The sequence below is a fragment of the Musca autumnalis genome, unplaced genomic scaffold, assembly GCF_047663935.1.
Source record: "Musca autumnalis isolate F117 unplaced genomic scaffold, ASM4766393v1 scaffold_3, whole genome shotgun sequence".
In the NCBI taxonomy this organism is placed as follows: domain Eukaryota; kingdom Metazoa; phylum Arthropoda; class Insecta; order Diptera; family Muscidae; genus Musca; species Musca autumnalis.
The window spans coordinates 151,541,175-151,565,887 of NW_027411866.1; the positions used below are offsets into that span (position 1 = coordinate 151,541,175).

The 24,713-nt window shown below is 38.0% G+C and overlaps 1 protein-coding gene across 1 annotated transcript; it reads left to right on the forward strand.

Moving 5' to 3' along the window:
* The first annotated feature begins 261 nt into the window (after positions 1–261).
* v (Tryptophan 2,3-dioxygenase vermilion) lies at positions 262–24,056 on the forward strand. Its single transcript, XM_073971864.1, has 7 exons — positions 262–391; positions 6,554–6,714; positions 16,618–16,751; positions 16,822–17,181; positions 17,375–17,624; positions 23,749–23,842; positions 23,909–24,056. The coding sequence occupies exons 1-7, from the start codon at positions 360–362 to the stop codon at positions 24,015–24,017; spliced, it is 1,140 nt and encodes a 379-aa protein (XP_073827965.1). The 5' UTR covers positions 262–359; the 3' UTR covers positions 24,018–24,056.
* Positions 24,057–24,713: the final 657 nt, after the last annotated feature.

Genomic DNA, 24,713 nt, shown 5'->3' on the forward strand with positions numbered 1-24,713 from the left:
AGCTGCACTTTTTCAAAACTGATTCAGCTTAAAGCAAAAAAACTACATCAAAAACTTAATCTAAAATTGTATTTCCAACATTTTGAAAGTAATTACATGTACAAATTAATACCCCATTTACCAATTATCAAATCTCATCACCTTTTCTCAACTTATTACGAAGACCTCGTATAAACATTTTCATATTGTGTACGCAAACAATGAACTACTGTCTGTCTAAGCCCCCAATCAATGCGATTTGAAAAGAAGAAAAAAGAAATCAGTTTAAATTTAACTCTCGCCTGAAACGGAACTCCGTACAAAATTGAAGAGAAGAAAATATTGAAAATTGTAATCGCAAATTGAATACGTAAACAGAAATGGCTTGTCCTTATTCAAACACATATAATGGGTGCGTCTATTAGTGCTCTATAAAATAATACTTAAGGAGTATTAAAATGCATAAAGAAAAAAAATATGTATTAAAAGAAAAATTTTGAACACCATTAAGACCTACGATTATGTAGATTTCGTATAGGGTTTAGTGAAAAATATTGAATTTTAATGGAAAAAAATTTTCCTTAAATTGTTTCGAAAGCGTCTGTGGTTCATTTATTAAAAACAAATATTTAACAACAATAAACAAATACATTGTACAATTCCCTGCAATTTTTTTAAAACTCAATCCGGTGAAAACTGAATTCAAAATTATGAAAAATAAAAGTCGACTTTTATGACTCGTTTGTTCCATATTGTTCCATGATGTCAAATTTTTTGACATCTATCTCTTATTGCGATCTAACCTTCGATGTGTTAAACATTTTAAATAATAACTAAATCTAATCAACATTTTAAGATTAGAGACAACGAAATACAAAAATTATTTTATATGAGCGGATCAGCTTGAAAAGAAAAAAGAAAAGAATTACAAACTGTAATTAAAATTAAATTAAAATAGGCAAATCAGTATCAGTCATGGACTGTAAAAAAAAACAATAAAAAACGGAATGTTCTAAGAAGATATCTCTAATTTCAACAAGTAAAAAAGTATCAGTCGGCTTTGCCGACGGAGATACATATACCCTCAATCTTTTCGAATTGAAACACCTTTTCCCCAAAAGAAGCTTAGTCCCAATTTACATTAGGCGAGTTTACTTGCGGCAATTGTCAGTTTGTAGGTGAGAGAGGATGCTGAGAGGCAAAGGGTTACCATATGCCTCACCTCTCTCTGCTACAAAATGACAATTGCCGCAAGTAAACTCGTCTAATGTAAATTGGGACTTATGTATTTAGGGGATTTTTCTGTTTTTTTTTTTTTTGGCATATGGACTTGTCGACAAAAATATGTATTTGGATTCAAACTCAAAAGTTTTGCGAGATAGGTAGAAGTGGGTCTTATTTTGGGAGTCATTCCTCTCGTTAAATATCGCGCACACCAGTCATTTCAGTTGGTCACCATGTAATACGGCGCTAAGCAACAAAAAAGGCCTGCCTAAAATTTCAAACTGACTATAAAGATTTAACCGTTACCTTTAGAAATAAATACTAAAAAACTCCATATTGCACTATTTTAACAGTTATTATAACCTAGAGTTATACAGTGCAATATGGAGCTTTTTAGAAGTTATTTCAAAAGGTTTCGGTTGGAGCTTTATAGTCAGTTTGATATTTTTGGGAATGTGGGTTGGGTCGTTTTGGCGCTGAGCGGTTCATATCGGGAAACATGGACTTGCCCACGAAAAACATAATATCGTTCTAAACAGAACCACTAAGAATACCTTCGGTCAGTAGCACCAATCAAAAATACGTCAACCCACACCTATTTCGAATAGATTCATCAAGAACCGCGGATGTGCCTCCACTTGCTATTTTTGGTAAAAGACCCCTGTTACATGCGTATCTCTGTTATTTACGACATGTTTTTTGCGCAAATATTATAATCGCGTATAAAGGATTCCAGTTATTTAAAAAATTTCAAAGAAAATCGCGGATTACTTACATAGCTGGCCCATTACAGAACATTTGTTCCATAGACCAAACTAAGAAAATATCTCCAATTCTCTCTGTTTCGTGCTTCGCTTTTTGGAATACCGCGCCTTGTCATCCTTCATCCACTTATTTGCGCCATCTATTCTTTGGCCTGCCAATTCTGCGTGCACAGAATTTATACTCCTTTTTAGTGGGTTCATCATCGCTCATTCTTATTATATGGCCTAGCCAACGCAATCGCTGCATCTCGTTACGTTTAACTATATTGATGTCGTTGTATAGCAGATACAGCTCGTGGTTCATACGACGTCGATATTCACCGTTAATGCAGATCGGTCTGTAGATCTTTCGAAGAATTTTTCTCTCAAACCCGCCAAGCAATGCCTTATCTGCTTGCGCAAGTACCCAGGCTTCAGAACCATACATCAGCACGGGTGGTATCAACGTTTTGTAAAGCGTTATTTTTGTTTGACGAGTTGTGGCTATGTATTTGAATTGCTTACTTTGCATCTGTTGGCCAATACAATTCTTCTTTTTATTTCACAACTGATGTCGTTTGTTGCTGTGCCGAGATATACGAAGTTTTTTAATACCTCAAAATTATAGGAACCAACTTCAACAGTTGGTCCGGTCGGTCTCTACAGGGGGATGTGTCAGTTCGTAAGCCATCAGTTTGAAGTTTCACTCTTTGGTATAATTTTCGGACTTCATTCTGTCTCCTGTACAACTCGATTTGTTCAAACTCCCACTTTTCCATCTCTCTCTTTTTCCTGCGGAAAAGACGTTTCTCCTCTCTCCCGATATCTCTCTCGTGCGCTGCGCGTTGCTACTGATTGTAAAGTAGCTCTATATGCCGCATTTTTCTATTCGGTAGCAGCACGACTCTCCTGGTCATACCATGGATTCCTGGCTGGAGGTCTCTGGTACCCAAGTACTGATTTTGCGGCTGTTTGCATGGAGTGGGCAATGTTTTGCCATTGTCCTGATATGTTATCGGGACGAGGAGTGCTTTGATTAATCAGTTGGGCCAGTTGAGTGGAATATGCTGTGGCTATCTGTTGTGATTGCAGCTTACCGATGTCCAACTTCCGTGTTGTGTCTGTTCGCACTTTGTTTGCTACGTTTAATCTGGTACGTACCTTTGCTGCAACAAGGTAGTGGTCCGAGTCTATGTTTGCACCACGGAACGATCGTACATCCAACACGCTTGATGCATGTCTTCCATCTATCACAACGTGATCAATTTGATTTCTTGTTCTTTGATCTGGCGACAGCCAGGTGCCCTTATGAATATCGAGATGCTTACATTTGGCACTGCTAACTACCATGTTTCTTGCAGCTGCAAAGTCTATCAGCCTCATACCATTGTCAAATGTTTCACTGTGGATACTGAATTTCCCGATTAGTACGTGGATTTCTCAAATTATATTTTGCAGATTTTCCTATTTTCAAGGTACTTATATCCACCGTTTTAGTGGATGGATTGGAACGCGGAGGGGCTCTTTAGATCCGTCACGCGGGGTTGAAAGGAAATTGAATGACAATTGTAAATTTTTAACGCAAAAAAAAGATTTGTTTTTAAATCCACGCATTAAATTTTGGCCTTTAGACTCCAATTACTAGGATGCTGTAAGGAGCACACTCATGAGATATACATTAAATGATGTAAAATCGCGAGTTCTACAACCCTGTTATGAGTTTTGAATATTACATTGTTGCGCGTCCGGAATGTTAAAAAAATTCAAAAAACCCCGAAATTCCTGCTTCAAAATGGCAGCATCAATTTTAGCTGGATGCAGTGGATATATCTAAAAATCATACACTATTATCATGTTGCCCATGGAATATTCTTTGAGTCTTTGTTTGGGCATATGGTTATAAAAACATAAACAAAATTGTTGTCTTCCACGTAAATTAATTTTAATGGTGGACATTATGGGATCCCTACTAATACACTTTATTTTAAAGAATTTCAGTCATACTATATAGAATTTGTTAACAGTTCGCGAATTATGAAATGGTGAAACTCGGATTCATTGATTCTAAAACATTTTTGGTTTTTACCATATGGTAAATTTCAAATTTCTTTTGCAATTCCATTGGAAGAAATGTTAAAATTTTTTTTGCGTGCACATCCGCAATTTTTGGAACATAGATTAAGAAAAAAGTCGTGGTTTCATATCTGTTCGCGTTCACAAAATTGGATGCTGCGCTCCAAAGTTATGGGGGGTTTTATTCCCTTATAAAGAACAAATATTTAAAAATTCCATATTTGCTGCAATAAGACAATGTATACATAAAACGTTAACAGCATATAATATCTATCCGTAGATGCCTAAATATTTACTAAATGTATTTCTATTTTCGCGGAAAATCAAGAAATACTGAAAAAATCTTGGAGTAAATTTAATTTATTCTAATTTAGAGTCCAAATAAAACTCGAAAAAAAAAAATAAAAATACGTACAGATTCTAGACAACGCGTAGAAAAATATAAGACCAACATTTTAACGATAGGATTTATAACTGCCATATTACAGCAACAACAGAAGACGAAAACTTATTGTTGGAATATTATTTCAAAAATATATTTTTTTGTTTAATACGAAAAATAGAAAAAACATTTTTGGGAGTTATTCTACTACTTCGCTAAATTTCGGTGCAAGGACTGACGGACTTCGCTGAAACTTCTTCAGGAAAAATGCGATGACAAACCCGAAAGTGTATTTGCTTACTTTGATAAACAATAGGATTATAAAATAGAAAGTAATATTGAAATTACAACCAAAGAAAAAAACATAAAAGTTAAAAACGTGTAATTCACGAATTCGTTAAAATTAGTTAAGGCGCATGCGCTTTTCAGATACAGCGAGTGCATCTCTATCAATATGTAGTGATTTTTCCACTTTTCATCCAGCGACCAAAGTGTGCCGTCAGCTGCATCTTACTGCTCAAAAAACCTTTATGTGGGTAAAAATTGCGCGATGTACATAAGATTATAAGGCGCATCCGATTTCAGTGACCGCCTATAAAAAATACGCCATTATAACAAATTTTAAGCAAATTCGTCAAGAACCGCGGATGTGCTACCAAATTCTATTTTATACGAAATACGAATATTACTCCAGAATCTCGGTAATTTATGCCACACGGTTTTGGAAAATAATATAATCGCGTATAAAGGATTCCATTTATGTAAAAATAACCAAAGGAAATCGCGGTTCAATGCGCGAAATCATCAAAATATAATTTTGCAGAATTTCCTACTTTCGAGGTATCTATATCCGCCGTTTTAGTGGATGGATTTGAAAGCGGAAGGGTTCATTAGATCCGGCGCGTAAAAAAACTAAAATCACGCGGGGTTCAAGGGTACCTGAGTCACAGTTGTAAATTTTGAAGCCAAAAAATAGGTTATTTAAGAAAATTTACGCACCAAAATTTCGACTTTGGACTCCTATTACTAGGGAGCTGCATGAAGCACACTCATGATATATACATCAAACGACGTGGAATCACGAGTTCTACAATCTAATAAATAGTTTGGGTAATTATCTGGTTGCGCCCTCCAATTATAAGAAAAATTCAAAAAACCCAGATTTCAAAACTTCAAAATGTCAGCATCGATTTTAGGGGGATGCAGTGTATATATCGAAAAGTCATTCATTAGAACCATGTTGCCCATGGGGTATTCTTCAATTCTTTCTTTGAGCTCAGGTCTGAATTTTCTGTGGTTTGACCAGAAATCAAGAAAGAACACAAAAAAACTTGTAAACTTCAACACATTTCTACCCATTTTTTAATATTACCACCAACACAGCTTCCACATAAATTATTTTTTATGGTTCATTTTATGCGACCCCGGCTAAAACACTTCAATTAATATAAATGTATTCATATTGTATAAAATATATTGACAGTTCGCGACTTATTAAATGGTGAACCTCAACTTCAACGATTGTAAAACATTTTTGAATATTACCATATACACTTTCATACGGGCAAAATGTGCCTCATCGAAATAATGGTTTTATACCCAAAGTATGTTTGGACGAAATCCGTTTCAGATAATTTTTTTGTCCAAATTTAGTTTAACTTCTAAAATGGCCCATATCGGTCGTCTACTTAGGGTACCTCCCCCACAAAAGTTCAACATTTGTGCCTAAGTGCAGTTTGGGGTCTGTTCGAAGATCCTTTGGAAATGGTCCTGTTTAAAGCGATATTATGTTTTCCGTGGACAAGTCCATGATTCTTGGCATACTGGTCCAAAAGATATACGATGACCCACTAAAATGACTAGCGGGCGCGATATCAATCGAGAAGATAGGACTCCCAAACTAAGATACACTTCCATAATGGACTTTGTCAGCCCATTCCTTTAAGTACCTCCTCCGCAATACTTTTGGACTTTAATCTAAATCCACATTTTTGTCGGCAATTTCAAATGACCAAAAAGTCCCTAAGTACATTCGATCTGTCCGTAAATGAATGTTTAAATTCACATAGGCTGAGGGTATATCTCTGTCGACAAAGCCGACTGTTACATTTTTTACTTGTTTTTATATTTTTATTTTTTTTTTTTTCTTCAGATCAGAACACGACGACAAGGCTGTGCCATTAAACACTGAAGTGGGAAAAATCTATGGCGAATATTTGATGCTGGATCGAATCTTAAACGCCCAATGTATGCTGTCGGAGAAAGATAATCGCCCGGTACACGATGAACATTTATTCATCATTACACATCAAGGTAGGTTAAATACCACAATATGGATTTTTATATATTTTGTGTTATTAGGACGATGGTCATTAGTTTTGAAATGTGTATTGAAAAATTATATCTATCGGAGTCCCTCACATCTACTCAATATACTACGATCGTTTCGCTGGTGGTTATTCAGCTCATCAGGCATATCTGATGTGATTGCCTAGACAAAGGTGGAATTTGATAACTTCTATTTATACGAACTTTATTGCTTATTTGCACCGTCCTCAGGACAGCATTCTGACATGCTTGAATATTCTTCCGCTGCGTATTGATAATATTTGCATACCACACTGGTGTCGCATATGTTACCACGGACCGGCCTATTACTTTGTAGGTGGTCTACAAGTGGTGCCGGACAGCGAATTGAGGATCTTGTTCAAAAGCAGAGTCGCAAATAGGTGTGGCTTGCTGGGATGACTAAAACATGCTATCGAACGTAACACCCAATATCTTGAAGTAGTCAGTGGTCGACATATTCCTCATAACCCTCTTCATGCTTTTACTCTCGGGGTGCTCTATAAATTGCTGGTTAAAATAATACACGCAGCTCTTTGAATCTGCCACTGCTACATGCATACATACATATGTTCCCATACACATCCTCCCGAAGGGAGACTTCTCTCATATCAATGATTGCAGGCCGATTTTTATTAGCCCAATGATTGGCACCTACTTTTTATCGCCGAGTCCGAACGGCGTGTCTTACGACACAACTAATAGAGAAGTTTTACATGGCTGGAATACTCCGGAAATGTCACCTTCATTACGCTGAGTGGATATTTTGCCACCGTTGGAAAGTATGACGTTTTTTTGTGCGGCCTGGGTATCGAATTCGGGCATACGGAGCGCATTGCGGACGTGCTTACCATTGCACCACGGTGGCACTGCTACGCCGTTGAAAGTAACAGCCGGCCTATCATCCTTCTTTCCTGGATTCGATAGTGATTTCATCGTTGTCCACAATTTACTTAATCCTGTACCAATGTTGCAGTGCTTCAGGTGGTCTTATCTCTTTTCGGCTTCAAGAGAAAGTTCCCAAACTCTTAGGTCGTAAGGGTTCGTACGACGAAGTTCATCACGATGATTTGCTATTGCCGTCAGCTCTGCTGGGAATTTTAGTCTAATTTGGGGTATTCTATCAGCAGGGATGCAATGATATTCCGGAAAATTCTCTCAGTTACCTGAGTACTTGAGGGATTGGACAGCTCTCTGAAGCGGTAATTGGTTAAAATTCTCTTAACACTTGCCAATTAGCTTTTCCATGGTTTAGAAAAGTACGGCGATTAGAGGATATCAAGTCCGGCGGTCTCTTAACGGAGATGATATAAAGGTGACGATATGACATGTTGCCAGAACACAACATTTGTCAGACAGATTGCCTCAATGGTGATGCTGGAGAGCAATCTCTTATCGTCTTTGTTCACGGTGCAAAATGTGAACCAATCAATTTTCTCGATTTTTCTAGTCATTGATTAGGACGAAATGCCAAAGCTTACGATGTGCATTGAAGTTGCCGAGCACCAGACGATTATTGACCTCTAAATGCGAACTGATATCAGACTAGAGTCAATGTCGAGCGAGATAAGTTTGACTGGTGTATAAGGAAGACAATTACTCCTCCTCCACTTATTGTGCGATCCTTCCAAATGATGTTCTGACCATTGAAACGTTGCAAGCTACAGTTGTCGGATCGCGGCGTCTCCGACTCATAAAATCGGGAGTGTCTTGTATTGCGACAACGGAGTTGGCGACACGCTGTTAAAGAGAGAGGGTTCTGACACACCAAGCAGAAACATTTCTCCTACCGCAGTAGTCCTGGATGCGGCTAAGGTCAGAGCAGCCTGAGAAATCTATTACTTCTCGCCTATGATGACATGTGATGTATGTGAATTTGGCAAGCGGAACAGATCCGTTGCCCGAAGATCTTCTCTATCCCGACACGGACCAAAAGAGCTCGGAGCAGGCTTTGGTGAAAAATATATACGACATGTAATAGATGCGGATCTGTCAAGCGAAACAGACCCTTGGCCGGAAGTTCTTCTCTATCCAAAAGAGAGCTCGGTGCAGGCATTGGAAGCCTGTTCGGAAGCGCTGTACATCATGTTTAACCTTTTTGAAAGATATGCAAATCAAAATAATCCGAGTTGAGGTCAATGTTTGTGTAACAAAGTTTCATCACCCTATTTTTATCGAATGTCGATAAAATATTACAAACATATAGGAAAAATATTTATCAAACATGAAAATGTTACTAAAAATCGACCGATAAACGATTTCAAACAAATAATTCATTGAAATTTTAAGCAATATTTGTTGCTATAATGGTTTTCAACGTTTGTCACATGTTCTCGCTCTCAAGAGCGAGAGAAAATAAATGTTTATGGCATAGAGAGATTTTCCGCTACAACAATGTGCTGTGTTTGTGTGTGTCATTGCTGTGTTTATTTCAAAGCATGTACGATCCTTCCGAATGATGTTGTGACCATCGAAACGTTGCACACTGTCGCGAGTTCATATTAACTGTATCCAAAAATAGAAGCAGTTGACGTAGTTGCTTAAATTTTGGTACACGTACCTATTATTGACTTACAATCTTCAGGACAAAAAATTGGTATTTTGTAAGTTTTAGATACAATTTGTAAGTTTTAGATACAATGGGCGTGTCGCCCAGGGCGATGAAAACAGTCGCGGCGATAATCGCCGTTGTGAGGAAATGAACCACGCCGGCGTGTCGTCTTGGAAGTCACTCCAGCGACACTTCTAGAAGATCATTTCCGCGATAGTTCTTAGAATTAAAAAAAAAATAATTGTTTATTTTTTCTATTTATTTTTATTTTAATTTTTTATTTATTTATTTTTTGCTCTTTTAATTAATTACGCTCCTTACTTGGGAAGCGAACCCGGACCTTCAAAGTGTAAAACGGGTATGCTTACCACTGCACCACCGTCTCGTATAATCATCAGATAGAAAATGTTCTATATTTGTTCATTAAATAAATTTAAACAATCGCCTTGGAAGTCACTCCGAAGTGTCGACATACGCGATAAAAGGTCATCACGATAAGGCTATTGAAATTGTTTGTGTAATTCACCAATGATCTTCCTTGGCGTGCCTCCGGAGTGACTTCCTAGGCGAGGGAGTGAGAAACTCACATCCAGATGCTGGCAGGGAGTAGATAAATAAAACACAAACACAGCACACTGTTGTAGCGCAAAATCTCTCTATGTCATAAAAAGTTATTTTCTCTCGCTCTTGAGAGCGAGAACATGTGACAAATATTGAAAACCATTATAAGAACAAATATTGGTTAAAAAACTTAAACAAATTTCAATGAAATAATTATTTGTTTGAACTTTTTAATAACATTTTTATGTTTGATAAATATTTTCACAATATATTTGAAATATTTTATCAACATTCAACAAAAATATGGTGATGAAGCTTTTAATCAAAATTTTCGGGGTGTCTATTTTTATACCCTCAGCCTTTAGGCTAAAGAGGGTATTTACACTTTGATACGACCAAAAATGTGCCTCATCGAAATAATGGTTTTAGACCCCAAGTATGTTTGTACGATATCCGTTTCAGACAATTTTGAGTAGATCTAGCAATGTCCGTCCGTCTGTCTGTCTGGTTGGCTGGTGCGCACGATAACTCTCGAACGGATCAATCGATTCGGTTCAAATTTTGGGTATCGAATTATTTTGTTCAGATTCGATTTAAGTTCGAAGATGGGCCATATAGGTCCACTCCTTCAGGTACCTCCCCCACAAATGTTCAAAAATTGTCGCAAAACTTGTGCGCACGATAACTCTTGTAGGGAATAACCGATTTGGTCCATACTTTGCACATCGTGTAATTTTTACCAAACTTAGATGAGGTTTCAATATGGACTCAATCGGTCCACACCTTCGGGTACCTCCCACACAAAATTTCGGAAAAGTTCAGTTTAGGACCTGGTCTAGAATCGCTTTGATTTTTGTTTACGCAAGTTGTATTTGCTGTCCTCTATACGACGCTGTAAGTTTCATTAGGGGCAAGTCCATACTTCCTGAGGAAATAGCCTGAAAGTTACAAAAAGCCCTATGACACCGTGTGTAATGGTTGGAGCGCAAGATAACCCTCGAACGGATCTGCCGATTCGGTCCAAAATTTGGCTTTCGTAATATTTTGTCCAAACTTAGTTCAAGTTCAAAGATGGATTATATCGGTCCACTCCTTCCGATACCTCCCCGACAAAAGTTCGAAAATGTTCGGAAAATTTGTGCGTGCGATAACTCTTGAAGGAAGTTACCAATTTGGTCATTACTTTGCACATTATGAAATTTCTACCAGACTTAGATGAGGTTCCAATATGGACTCAATCGGTAAACTCCTTCGAGTACCTCCCACACAAAATTTCGGAAAAGTTCACGAATCGCCTTGGTTTTTGTTGTAACATCTTGTATTCGCTGTCCCCTATACGAAGGTACAAGTTTCCTCAGGGGCAAGTCCATACTTCCTGAAAAATAGCCTGAAAGTTGAAAAACAAACCCTATGACACCATGTTTATGGGTGGAAGCGCAAGATAATTCTCGAACAGAAATGCCGATTCCGGCCAAAATTTGGCCTTCGTAATATTGTTTCCTCCTTCAGGTACCTACATCACAAAAGTTCAAAAATATTCGGAAAAATTGTGCGCACGATAACTCTTGATGGGAGTGACCGATTTGGTCCATACTTTACAAATTCTCATAATATCTACCAGATATAGATCAGGTTCGAATGTGGACTATATTTGTCCACTCCATCCCGTACCTCCCACACAAAATTTTGGATAAGTTCACTTGAAGACCTGCTATTGAATCACTTTGATTTTTGTTGAAGCAACTTACATTCGCTGCCTCAATTACGATGGTAAAAGTTATTTTAGGGGCAAGTCCATACTTCTTGAGAAAACAGTCCGAAGGATGTAAAAACACCCTATGGCACCCCCATGGTCTATGTCGGTCCATTCCTTTAATTACCTTTTCCGCAAAAATTTTGAACTTTAATCCTAATCAACATTTTTGTCGGTTCATACGACCAAAATTTTGAAACCCCCTAACTACATAAGTTTTTTGTGAAAAAAGTGTTTCAATTTGCCCATGCTGAGGGTATATCTCTGTCGGCAAAGCCGACTGATACTTTTTTACTTGTTCTGTGTATGTTTTTGTTGCTTTTGGGTTTGTATTAAACAAAAAAAATGAAAATTTTTTATCGATATTTAACAAACCTGATTGTATATGAGACAATTTTTTATCAAATAAAATTAAAAAAATCGATAAACCAGTTTATTAATATGAAAAATATTTAATTAATTAATAATATGAAAAATATTATTGTCAATATTATTTTTATCGGCAAAAAATCAGTTAAAAATTAATCAGAATTTTGAAGTTTTTTTTTATTATATGGTTATAAATTTTTTTCTGTGAACTGTGCAACATTTTTAAGATAATCTTGTGCAAACAATTTGAGCTTGGGATTGTTTGAAAGTACAGACTCAAACGACAAAAACCCTAGTTGGGTTTTGTTGTGTCAGATCCAGCTTGGATCTCTCTCTCTCTCTCTGAAGCCTCTGTGAATCTTCATCTGACCTCTGCAGAGGTCTGAAGCAAGTTTGTTGATAAGGGCAAGAATAAAATATTTGTTGAAATAATGAACTCGAAAAACTGCAGTTATTGCCTCAAATGTTATAAAATATCGAAAAATGCCATAATTTGTATAGATTTTGTTAATTTTTTCTTAATGTTTACTTTTGGAAGAATATTCGCTGGAATGTAACACACAACTCTTCAGAAAATTTCATTGTTGTAAATGCCTCTAACACGTTGCCTTTATCATCCATATTTTTATACCCTCAGCCTTTAGGCTAGAAAGGGTATATACACTTTCATACGGGCAAAATGAAATAATGGTTTTAGACCCCAAGTATGTTTGGACGAAATGTGTTTCAGACAATTTGGAGTTGATTTAGCAATGTCCGTCCGTCTGTCTGGCTGGTGCGCACGATAACTCTCGAACGGATGAACCGATTTGGTCCAACATTTGGCTTTCGTAATATTTTGCCCAAACTTAGATTAAGTTCGAAGATGGGCTATATCGGTCCACTCCTTCCGGTACCTCCCCCACAAGAGTTCCAAAATGTTCGGAAAATTTCTGGGCATGATAACTCTTAAAGGGCGTAACCGATTTGGTCCATACTTTGCACATCGTGAAATTTCTACTAGAATTAGATGAGGTTCCAATATGGACTCAATCGACCCACTCCTTCGAATACCTCCCACACAAAATTTCGGATAAGTTCAGTTTAGGACATGCTCTCGAATCGCTTTGATTTTTGTTGCAACAACTTGTATTCACTTCCCCCCATACGACGGTAGAAGTTTTATCAGGGGTAAGTCCATACTTCCTTAGAAAATGGCCGGAAAGTTGCAAAAAGCCTCTATGACACCTTGTGCAGTGGTTGGAGCGCAAGATAACTCTCGAACGGATCTGTCGATGCTGTCCATAGTTTGGACCTCGTAATATTTTATGAAAACATAGGTTAAATTCGAAGATGGGCTATATCGCTCCACTCCTTCAGGTACCTCCCCCACAAAACTTCAAAAATGTTCGGTAAAATTTTGCGCACCATAACTCTTGAAGGGAGCGACCGATATAATCTATACTTTGCACATCCTAATATATCTACCAGATATAGATCAAGTTCGAATATGGAATATATTTGTCTACTCCTTCTGGTACCTCTCACACAAAATTTCGGATAAGTTCACTTTAAGATCTGCTCTCGAATCACTTTGATTTTTGTTGAAGCGATTTGCATTCGCTAACTCCATTACGACGGTAAAAGCTTTTTCAGCGGCAAGTCCATATTTCTTAGGAAAACAACCTGAAAGGTGTAAAATACCCCTATGTCACAATATGTGGCGGTCGGAGAGCACGATAACTCTCGAACTGTTCAACCGATTTGGTCCAACATTTGGTCTTCGTCATATTATATCCAAACTTAGTTTCATGGGCAATACCGGTCCATAACTTTCGGTACTTCTCCCCAATATTTAAAAAATGTCACTAAAATGCTAGGACGATATCACTTGAGTGGGGGCAACCACTTCGGTCCAAACTTTGGATATCTTAATATTTTATCAACATTTAGTTTAACTTCTAAAATGTCCCATATCGGTCTTCCCTAAAGCTGGGTACACATTGTCAGTTTTGAATGACAGCTTTGTTGTTGCTTGCTAGTGTGGCCGTTCATTTTTGTCATTCATCATGCAACCACAAAATGTTTTGTGGTTTCTGGACGGTTTGACAGTTATCGATAATTGCGAAATATCGACATTCAAAACTGACAATGTGTACCCAGCTTAAGGGTACCTGCCCTACAAAAGTTCAACATTTGTGTCTTAGTGCAGTAAATTCTTAATTCACATTTTTGTTGGCAAGTTCAAATGTCCAAAAAGGGCCACAAAATTCTGAAGATACCTTAAATACATTCGATCTATCCGGAGGTGAAAGTTTCGCTTCACATTGGCTGAGGGTATACGAGTATATTTGTCGGCAAAGCCGACTGACACTTTTATACTTTTTCAACGACTATTTAATAAATATGTCAATAATGTGGTGAAATCCGAAATGCGAGAATAAACTGCTGCACGGTGGTCGAAAGCACTGATCTAGAGGCGCGAAATTAATAACTTGCAAAGATACGTCACTGATATTTGGCACAAACTCAGCGTGTACCTGTGGGTAATAATGGGCCAAATATGAATAATATAGGCTGATGTTTTGGTATAGCCCCCATATAACGGTACCTTAAAATTTTCGGTATTTTGAGGATTTAAGCCACAATTTCGTAGCAAATTAACTGTAATTTGGTACATAGGGTTCCTAGTGGTCACAAAATATTCTCACCAAAAATTATGGACATAGGTGCACTTTTGATATAGCCCCCATGTAACCGTACCTCCCAATTTAAGGTATTTTGAATAGCGTGACCACATTTTTAAACCAACTTGGCTGTACTTTTGCATTCCGTGTTCTCAGTGCGTATACAATCTTCTTACAAAACATTTTCAACACGGATTTATGTTTCGATGTAGCCCCTTTTGTGGTAGCCCCGATTCGTTGAATTTTTACCTGTTATCCCATATTTAATAAAATATTTAGCTATAATATGGTATTATAGTGTCTCCAAGATAGGTCCATATTTTGATTTAGGTCCCATACAAATGCACAGCTAAATGTGTATGAATTTCATGCAAACTCCATTATTTTAAAATTGCAGTCATCAAAAGATTTGCAAATATTTGCAGCCCTAATGTGGTTATTCCGTATCCAGATAGTCCAATTTCATTCCCCAAAAAAAAATAATAATCGAACCTAAGTTCAGTCAAGTTTACAAGATGCACTCTATGGAACAAGCGCGTACAACCCATGAAAACACTAAAAAATTCAATATTATTGCTATATAACTAAGTACCTCCAGACCTCAAACTAATTTTTATAATTTAAATCACACCCTCTGCTATTAATAAAAAATAAATCTTGCCCAGTTTCATTACGAATTTATTTAAAATTTAAAGAAATATGAAATTATTTTTTTTGCAACAGTTTTTTAAAATCTAATGCAACAAAAACTCTTGTATTTGATAGTGAATAACTGCGTGAATATTTACAACAACAAAAATGAAAAAACAAAATCTTTGTCTGCAAAATGTCTGTAATCGATACAATGGAAAATATTTACCAATTTTATAGTTAGATTTTTTGACTTTAGCGCCGCTAGATCAGTGGTTTCGACCAGTGCGTGCTGGTGTGAACTGTGTTTGAAATACGTTTTGTAAAGGCATGATGCAAAACACCGCTGAAACAACATGAAGTAAGCATTTTAGAGTTTCAGAATGTTCCGAAGAATAGCTGAGAACTTTATTTGGAAGATTTTTGCAAAAGGTTATTTGGTTCAACTCCCAATAGTTTAGATGATACTGACCAGAATTTCAGCAATTATGTAAAATTGTCTATATTTTATCGATTTTGAGGCCCTAGATGGTGTTTTTCTTATGCGGTCTTTTCAAAGGATAATTTCTACTAGTTTAGGGCCACAATATTGCCAAAGACAGCAAAGCCAAATTCCTAATCGTTTCTGAGATAATGGCCCGATAAATGCAAAAAAACCGGGTTAGATGAGGCCATAAAATCCGAATTGGATCTGATAGGACAAAACCCTACTAGGAATTTTGTAGTCTCAATATATACTTTCAAAAAATGCATAGTAGAAGTTGTTTGCATTTTCAGTGTTGCATAGTGTCATTTATTTTTTAAATAATTCGAAAGTCTTGGAATTTAAGAAGATTTGCCTTTTGGAAATACAACTTATTAACTATATCGAAGCAACATAAAGTACTAATGAGCTATGAATTAGGAAACTACATAAAACATTATTAGATTTTATTAAGATTCAACAATATATAATATAATTGTTCCACAAACATCCCATAAGGGACAAGGGAGACTTCTCTCATATCAATGAGTGCACCCCGATTCATATTAGCTCAATGATATGGGACCTACTGTTTATCGCCGAGTCCGAACGGCGTGTCTACGACACCACTTGTAGAGAAGTTTTTCAAGGCTGAAATACTCAGGAAATGTCGCCAACATTACTGAGGGGTATTTTGCCACCGTTGAAAAATGATTGATGTTGCTTGGCCGGGGAATCGAACCCACGACCTTTAGCGTGCAAGGCGGGTGTGCATACCACTGCACCACGGTGGCACCCGTATTAAGATTAAATATTTTACATTTTTTTAAAAACTTGCAATACTAATCCAGTATTTGCTGTTTCATTTCATTTTTAGCCTACGAATTGTGGTTTAAGCAAATTATTTTTGAATTGGATTCCATTAGAGACATGTTGAATAATGAAGTAATTGAAGAGACGCGAACTTTGGAAATCTTGAAACGACTTAATCGGGTTGTGATGATACTAAAGGTAAAACAACATTTCCCTTCCTGTACTTATTTTTATTAAATATTAAAACAAAACTTAATTTTTCTTACAGTTACTAGTCGATCAGGTACCAATTTTAGAAACCATGACTCCCCTGGACTTTATGGATTTCCGCAATTATTTATCGCCAGCATCGGGTTTTCAAAGTTTACAATTTCGTCTAATTGAAAATAAGTTGGGCGTTAAATCAGAACATCGTGTGAAATATAATCAGAAGTATTCTGAAGCTTTTGGTAATAACAGCGAATCGGTTAATGCCATTATAAGATCAGAGAATGAACCATCCATGTTGGAATTAATAGAAAAATGGTTGGAGCGTACACCAGGTCTGGAGGAAAATGGTTTTAATTTTTGGCACAAATTTCAAGTTAGTGTTGATAAATTTTTGGCGGAACAGGAGAAGAATGCTATGGTAAGAATAAAGAAAAGGGCAGCTTCAAATATAAAATTGAACAAGGTTGCCCAATGAAATGCTTTCAGAATATCAAAGGTTGTGGGTAAAGGTGGAAGGCACATATTCTTCTACCTTCCCTATCCAAAACTTTGACACAAGAAAGAAGGAACAATTTTATTTAATATTTATATTTATTTTTTTTCGTTTTTAGAGTGAACCTGTCGAAAGTGCCAGAAATTATCGTCTAATGGATATTGAAAAACGTCGCGAAGTCTATCGCAGCATTTTTGATCCAGCCGTCCACGAGGCCTTGGTTTCTCGCGGCGATCGTCGTTTCAGTCACAAAGCCTTACAGGGAGCTATTATGATTACATTTTATAGGGATGAACCTCGCTTCAGTCAACCTCATCAAGTTTTGACTTTGCTCATGGACATTGATTCTTTGATTACCAAGTGGAGATGTAAGTTGAACACTTAATATGCTTTCTGTAGGGTATTTCGTAGCAGTTACTGCTTTAACATTTTTTATACCTTCAGCCTTTAGGCTAAAGAGGGTAGGGTCTTAGACCAGAAGTTTGAACGAAATGTGTTTCAGACAATTTGGAGTCGATTTAGCAATGCCCGTCAGTCCCTCTCGAACGTACCAACCGATTCGAACCAAATTTTGCATTTCGTAATATTTTGCCAAAAATTAATTTTAACATCCACCCAAAAAAAATGTGTAGAAGAAGAGCTGTAACTCAATTTATGTAATAAAAATGTAACAAATAAATTAGAGTTGGGCAATCTCGTTCAATTGAAAGATCCAGATCACTAACTCGTTTAATGGACACCGGTAATTTCTTTGAAAAAACTGGGTATACTTAATTTCACACGTTGGTTTTTATGATGTTACTCATTCGTCTTTGAACGAAGACAGTGATCCGGATCGTTCAATTGAACGAGATTGCCCAACTCTAATGAAAATCTCTCAATGTTTTTAAGCGGAATGCATTATTGTTGTGAGAGAAAAAAATGCTATTTGGTCCACTCCTTTGGTCCAGCCGCACAAAGTTCGGAAAAAGTAAAGTTTAAGAGCTCCTCTCGGATCGCTTAGAATTTTTTTCAGCAAATTGTCCTTGCGGATAACTGTACGACGGTACAATTATTTCGGGGGCTAGTATACACTTCCTGATGTATAATGGTCTAAAAGCTTCAAGAAACCCTGACGGCACCAACTAAATGGCAAATCCGCAAGATAACTTTCGCAGGAAGTTTCTGATTGGTTCGTATTATTTCATCCAGTCATGTATGAGGTTAGAATATCACAGCAAAAATTCGGATCCGTTAGTCATTACGTAACCCATTACAAAGTAATGTAAACAAGCTTCTTTTCGCATTACAAGTAAACTGAAAAGTAATGGGTTACTTCTTAAAAATTTTACAAGGCAAACCTACTTACTTTATTCCTCACTGAGTAATGAGGACGGTGGTACAGTGTGTGTGTGTGTCCGACTATAAATCCTAGGGTTGTGTGTTCAACGCTCACCATCGGCACGCGAGTTTTTGTTAATTAAGTTCTTAAGCAACCCTTAATAATCGTGTGCGTGGCACAGTGTGTAGTGTCTTTGGCTCGGGTAGACAGCGAAATAAAATAAAGTAAAATAAAATTAAGAAGTGTGATGAAATTAAAAACAAATTCTCTACATCAACTGTTCTAAAAATAGAATTTTTTCACCTTACTTTTCCACTTCTAGTGGCCACAGAATAACTAGTTATTCTAGTGGTCATAGGACTATATCGGTCCACTACTTCGTGGACTTCCCACACAAAATTCAGATAAAGTGAAGTTTAAGAGCTCCTTTCAGAACGGTTTGACATATTTTTCAGTAGGTTGACCTAGCGGCCCCTTTACAACAGCCAAACTTTTTTCGAAGTCCAACCTTCCTGAGATAATGGCCCAAAAATGTCAAAAAACGCTGTCGGCACATGCAAAATGGCTAGTGTGCAACACAACTCTCAAACTTTTTCAAAATTTTCTTTCTTTCACAAAAGTTCGAAAATGTTTGGGCGCACGATAACACTTGCAGGGAGTAACCAGTTTGGTCCATGCTTTTTCACATCGTGGTATTTCTACCAGACATTTCGGAAAAGTTTAATTTAGGACAGGCTCTCAAATCGCTTTGGTTTTTGTTGTAACAACCCGTATTCACTGCCCCCATACTACGGTACAAGTTTCATCAATGGCAAGTCCATACTTCCTGAGAAAATAGCCTGAAAGATGCAAAAAAAAACTCCTATGACACCTCGTGTAGTGGTTGGAGCGCAATATAACCCTCGAACGGATCTGCGGATTCGGTCCAAAATTTGGCCCTCGTACTATTTTGCCCGAACTTACTTTAAGTTCGAAGATAAGCCATATCGGTCCACTCCTTCAGGTACCACTCCCACAAAAGTTCGAAAATGTTTGGAAAAATTGTACGCAGGATAACTCTTGAAGGAGGTGACCGGTTAAGTCCATACTTTACACATCCTGATATATTAAACAGATATAGATCAGGTTCGAATATGGACAATATTTGTCCACTCCTTCGAGCATCTCCCACACAAAATTTTGGATTATTTTACTTTAAGACCTGCTCTCGAATCACTTTGAATTTTGTTGATGCAACTTGCAAAAGTTTTTTCATGGACAAACCCCAATGGTACCGTATGTAATGGCTGGAGAGCACGATAACTCTCGAACAGATCAACCGATTTTGTCCAAAATTTGGTTTTCTTCATATTTTATCCAAACTTAGTTTCAGTTCGAAGATAGGCAATACCGGTCCACAACTTGTGGTATTTCCCCCCGATCTCCTCATTTAGTTTAACTCCTAAAATGGCCAATATCGGTCCTCTTCTTAGGGTACCTCACCACAAAAGTTCAACATTTGTGTCTGAGTGCAGTTAAGGGTATGTTCGAACACCCTTTGGAAATGTATTACTTACTTACGTAGCTGACCCATTACAAAACATTTGTTCCATAGACCGAACTAAGAAATTATCTCCAATTCTCTCTGTATAGTGCTTCGCCTTCTGGAATACTGCGCCTTGTCATCTCTTCATCCACTTGTTTGCGTCATCTATTCTTTGGCCTGCCAATTCTGCGTGCACCGCCATGTGGCTCGAATTTATACGTCTTTTTAGCGGGTTCATCATCGCTCATTCTTATTATATGGCCTAGCCAACGCAATCGCTGCATCTCGATACGTTTAACTATATTGATGTCGTTGTATAGCAGATACAGCTAGTGGTTCATGCGACGTCGATATTCACCGTCAACGCATATTGGCCCGTAGATCTTTCGAAGAATTCTTCTCTCAAACACGCCAAGCACTGCCTTATCTGCTTGCGCATGTACCCAGGCTTCGGACCCATACATCATCACGGGTAGTATCAGTGTTTTGTAAAGCGTTATTTTTGTTTGACGAGTTGTGGTTTTGTTTTTGAAGTGCTTACTTAAGCCAAAGTAGCATCTGTTGGCTAATACAATTCTTCTTTTTATTTCACAACTGATGTCGTCTGTTATGTTTACGGTGGTGCCGAGGTAGACGAAGTCTTTCACTACCTCAAAATTATAGGAACCAACTTCAACAGTTGGTCCGATCTCAATGGACACATTGTGCGTCGACCCATCAACTTGGTCTTCCCGCCGTTTATCGCAAGACCCACTTTAGCAGATTCTCCTTCGACCTTCATAAACGTATCGGTTACTTTCTTTACTGATCGTCCCGTGATGTCTTTGCCACTTCTTTTGACATTTGCCTCTCGTATAACCTTTTCTAGCAGGATGTTTGAAGATCACACGAAAGTCTGTTTCCTTGCCTGAAACCATATTTGGTACAAAACTCTTCGGAGAGGTTCTTTCCTATTTTAACTGAAGATTTTGTGTCAGTTAGAGTCATTTTACAAAGCCGAATGAGCTTTGCGGGTATACCTAATTCAGACATGGCTTGGAATACCTTTGAACGTAGCGGGCTGTCGAAGGCTGCTTTATAATCGACAAAAAGGTGGTAGGTGTCGATCTGCATCTCTTGGGTCTTCTCCAGGATTTGCCACAGGGTAAATATCTGGTCAATGATGGACTTGTCAGGTCTAAAGCCGCATTGGTATGGCCCAATTATTTCGTTGACCATGGGCTTTAGTCGTTCGCACAATATCCCTGACACTATCTTGTGGGCGATAGGGAGAAGACTTATGCCCTTTATGGAGCATAAAGTCTTATATCCTTTCTTATGGACGGGCCACAGGATGCTCAGGTTCCAATACGCGTTCTTCCTGCCAGATGGAGCTAACTAGCTGATGCATACACCTTATCAGCGTATCGCTACCGGCTGGTAGGCCATCAGCTCCTGCTGCCTTTTTATACTTTAGCCAGTTTATTGCTGTGTTTACCTCATCTTGGCCGGGTGGTATACATTCAATAACATCTTCTGGGATTGGATCTGTGGTATCTTCGTCGACTTCGCTACTATTGGATAACAGCAGATTGTTCCTTCCATATCCTGAGCACGCTGTCTGTATCTGTTACCAGATTACCTTGCTGGTCTCTGCTGGAGGATGTGCCAGTTCCAAAGCCATCAGTTTGATGTTTCACTCTTTGTTAGAATTTTGGGACTTCATTCTGTCTCCTGTACATCTCGATTTGTGCACACTCCCGCTTTTCCATCTCTCTCTTTTTCCTACGGAAAAGACGTTTCTCCTCTCTCCTTTTCTCCCGATACCTCTATCGTGCGATATGTGTTGCTACTGATTGTAAAGTAGCCCTATATGCCGCATTTTGCACTTCGGTAGCAGCACGACACTCCTGGTCATACCATGGATTGTTTGGTGCAGGTCTATGGTATCCAAATACTGATTTTGCGGCTGTTTGCATGGAGTGGACAATGTTTTGCCATTGTTCTGATATGTTATCGGGGCGAGGAGTGCTTTGATTAATCAGTTGGGTCAGTTGAGGAATATGCTGTGGCTATCTGTTGTGATTGCAGCTTACCGATGACCAACTTCCGTGTTGTGTCAGTTCGCACTTTCTTTGCTACGTTTAATCTGGTACGTGCCTTTGCTGCAACAATGTAGTGGTCCAAGTCTATGTTTGCACCTCGGAACGATCGTACATCCAACACGCTTGATGCATGTCTTCCATCTATCACAACGTGATCAATTTGATTTCTTGTTCTTTGATCTGGCGACAGCCAGGTGCGCTTATGAATACCGAGATGCTTAAATCTGGTTTTAACTACCATGTTCCTTGCAGCTGCAAAGTCGATCAGCCTCATACCATTGTCAGATGTTTCACTGTAGAGACAGAATTTCCCGACTATTGGGCCAAATATATTCTCCTTTCCAATTTTGGCATTAAAATCGCCTAGAATAATTTTAATGTCATGGGCAGGGCAACGGTCATAAGTTGGTCTGTTCGTTCTTCAGTGGGCGCATGAGCGCAAATAAAGCTTATGTTGAAGAAGTTTGCTTTTAATCGAATTGCAGGGAGTCTTTCATTTACTGAGGTGAAGCCGGTGACCTGATGTTTTAACTTCCGAACAACTACAAATCCGCAACCAAACTCATGCTTTGTGACATGGTAGCTATAATACAGTGCGCCACCTTTAAGTGTTTTGTGACGCCTTTCCCAATCCATCGTATTTCCTGTATGGCAGTAACGTCGGCCTTGTACATTTCTAGTACATCTGCCAATGCGTACACTGCACCTTCTCTATTAAGAGTGCGAACATTCCAGGTGCAGATTCGCAGATCATGGTCCTTAAAACGTTTGCGGGTTCCGTCAACTTTAGAGGGATTTGTTTTTCTTTTCTTTCGTTTTTTCATAATAGGCTGTTTTTTCTAGGGAAGGGTTACTAACCCACCGCCCAAACCCAAGTTTTTAACGTTCTTCTGGGTGAATGCGCGGCACATGTTAGCTCACTACCTTTAACGTGTTTTAAAGGCAGTTCCCCAGGTGAAACCACGGGGAGGTCAGTGTCCACTTGAGACGAAAAAGGGACCAAGTTAAATCCTTGGCTTTGCCATGTTAAAGCCGGTCAGGTCCGTTGCTTGGTATCATTCATCCCCTACGTCCCCCTTAGTTTCCATTAAAACCTTAAAAATTCATGGAAATGTATACCTTTGTAATGTATGGTCTAAAATTTATACGATGAGACACTGAAATGTCTAGTGGGCGTGATATCTATCGAAAAGATATGAGTCCCAAAATAAGATCCACTTCCATAATGGACTATGTCGGTCCATTCCTTCAAGTATCTCCTGCGCAACACATTTTAACTTTAATCCAAATCGCCATTTTTGTTGGCAAGTTCAAATGTCCAAAAATGGCCACAAAATTCTGAAAAGACCTTAAATACATTTGATCTGTCTGTGGATGAATGTTTCAATTCACCCAGGCTGAGGGTATATCTCTGTCGGCAATGCCGACTGAAACTTTTTTACTTGTTTTTTTGGTCAGAGGCTAAGGTTATATCTCCGTCAACACAGCTGACTGACTGATACTTTCTTACTGTGTTTTAACTAATTTAACAACTAAAGAAAAATTTGTATTTTTAATTACAGATAATCATGTTATTATGGTACAACGTATGATTGGTTCGCAGCAATTGGGTACAGGCGGTTCATCGGGTTATCAATATTTAAGATCTACCCTAAGGTGAGTAATAAACATCCTTAAAAATTAATAAAATAATTGCTACGTAATTCCCCTTTCGTATTACAGTGATCGCTATAAGGTATTTTTGGATTTATTCAATCTGTCCACATTTTTAATACCCCGTGAGGCCATACCACCATTGGATGCATCAATGAGAAAAGAATTGATTAATTGAAGAATTCTATTAAAATAAAAATAAATGAACAAAAAAAAATTGTTTTACTTTAAAAAAATCATGTTGCCTCCTGTGAGGATTGAACTCACGACCCCTGTTTTACAAGACCAGACTAAGCTAAAAAAGATTATACTGTGGTGAGTATAGATCAGAGTGAGGCAGAGAACATTTTTCGGTCTCTCTTGTGCTCTCAATGGGCGTAAATTTGTTGTTGTTCACAACGTGTTAGCATCTACACAGGCTGTGAGCGATAACAAATTTACGCTCACTTAGAGCACATGGGCTCTCTTGTGAGTCACAATGCCTCCTCCTGGTATAGATGAATCACAATAATTTTAATTGTTCCACAAACTTCCCATATGGGACAAGGGAGACTTCTCTCATATCAATAAGTGCACCCCGATTCATATTAGCTCAATGATATGCGACCTACTGTTTATCGCCGAGTCCGAACGGCGTGTCCTAAGACACCGCTTGGAGAGAAGTTTTACATGCTACCGTTGAAAATTTGATGTTGCGTAGCCGGGGAATCGAACCCACGACCTTCTGCGTGCAAGGCGGGTGTGCATACCATTGCACCACGGTGTATGTATACTCAATAAAGGCCACTCGCCACCTCACCATGACGGGTTGCGTTGTTTGTTATACAAATAGTTTGTAAACAATACCCCAACAACAACAAAATACAAAATTGTA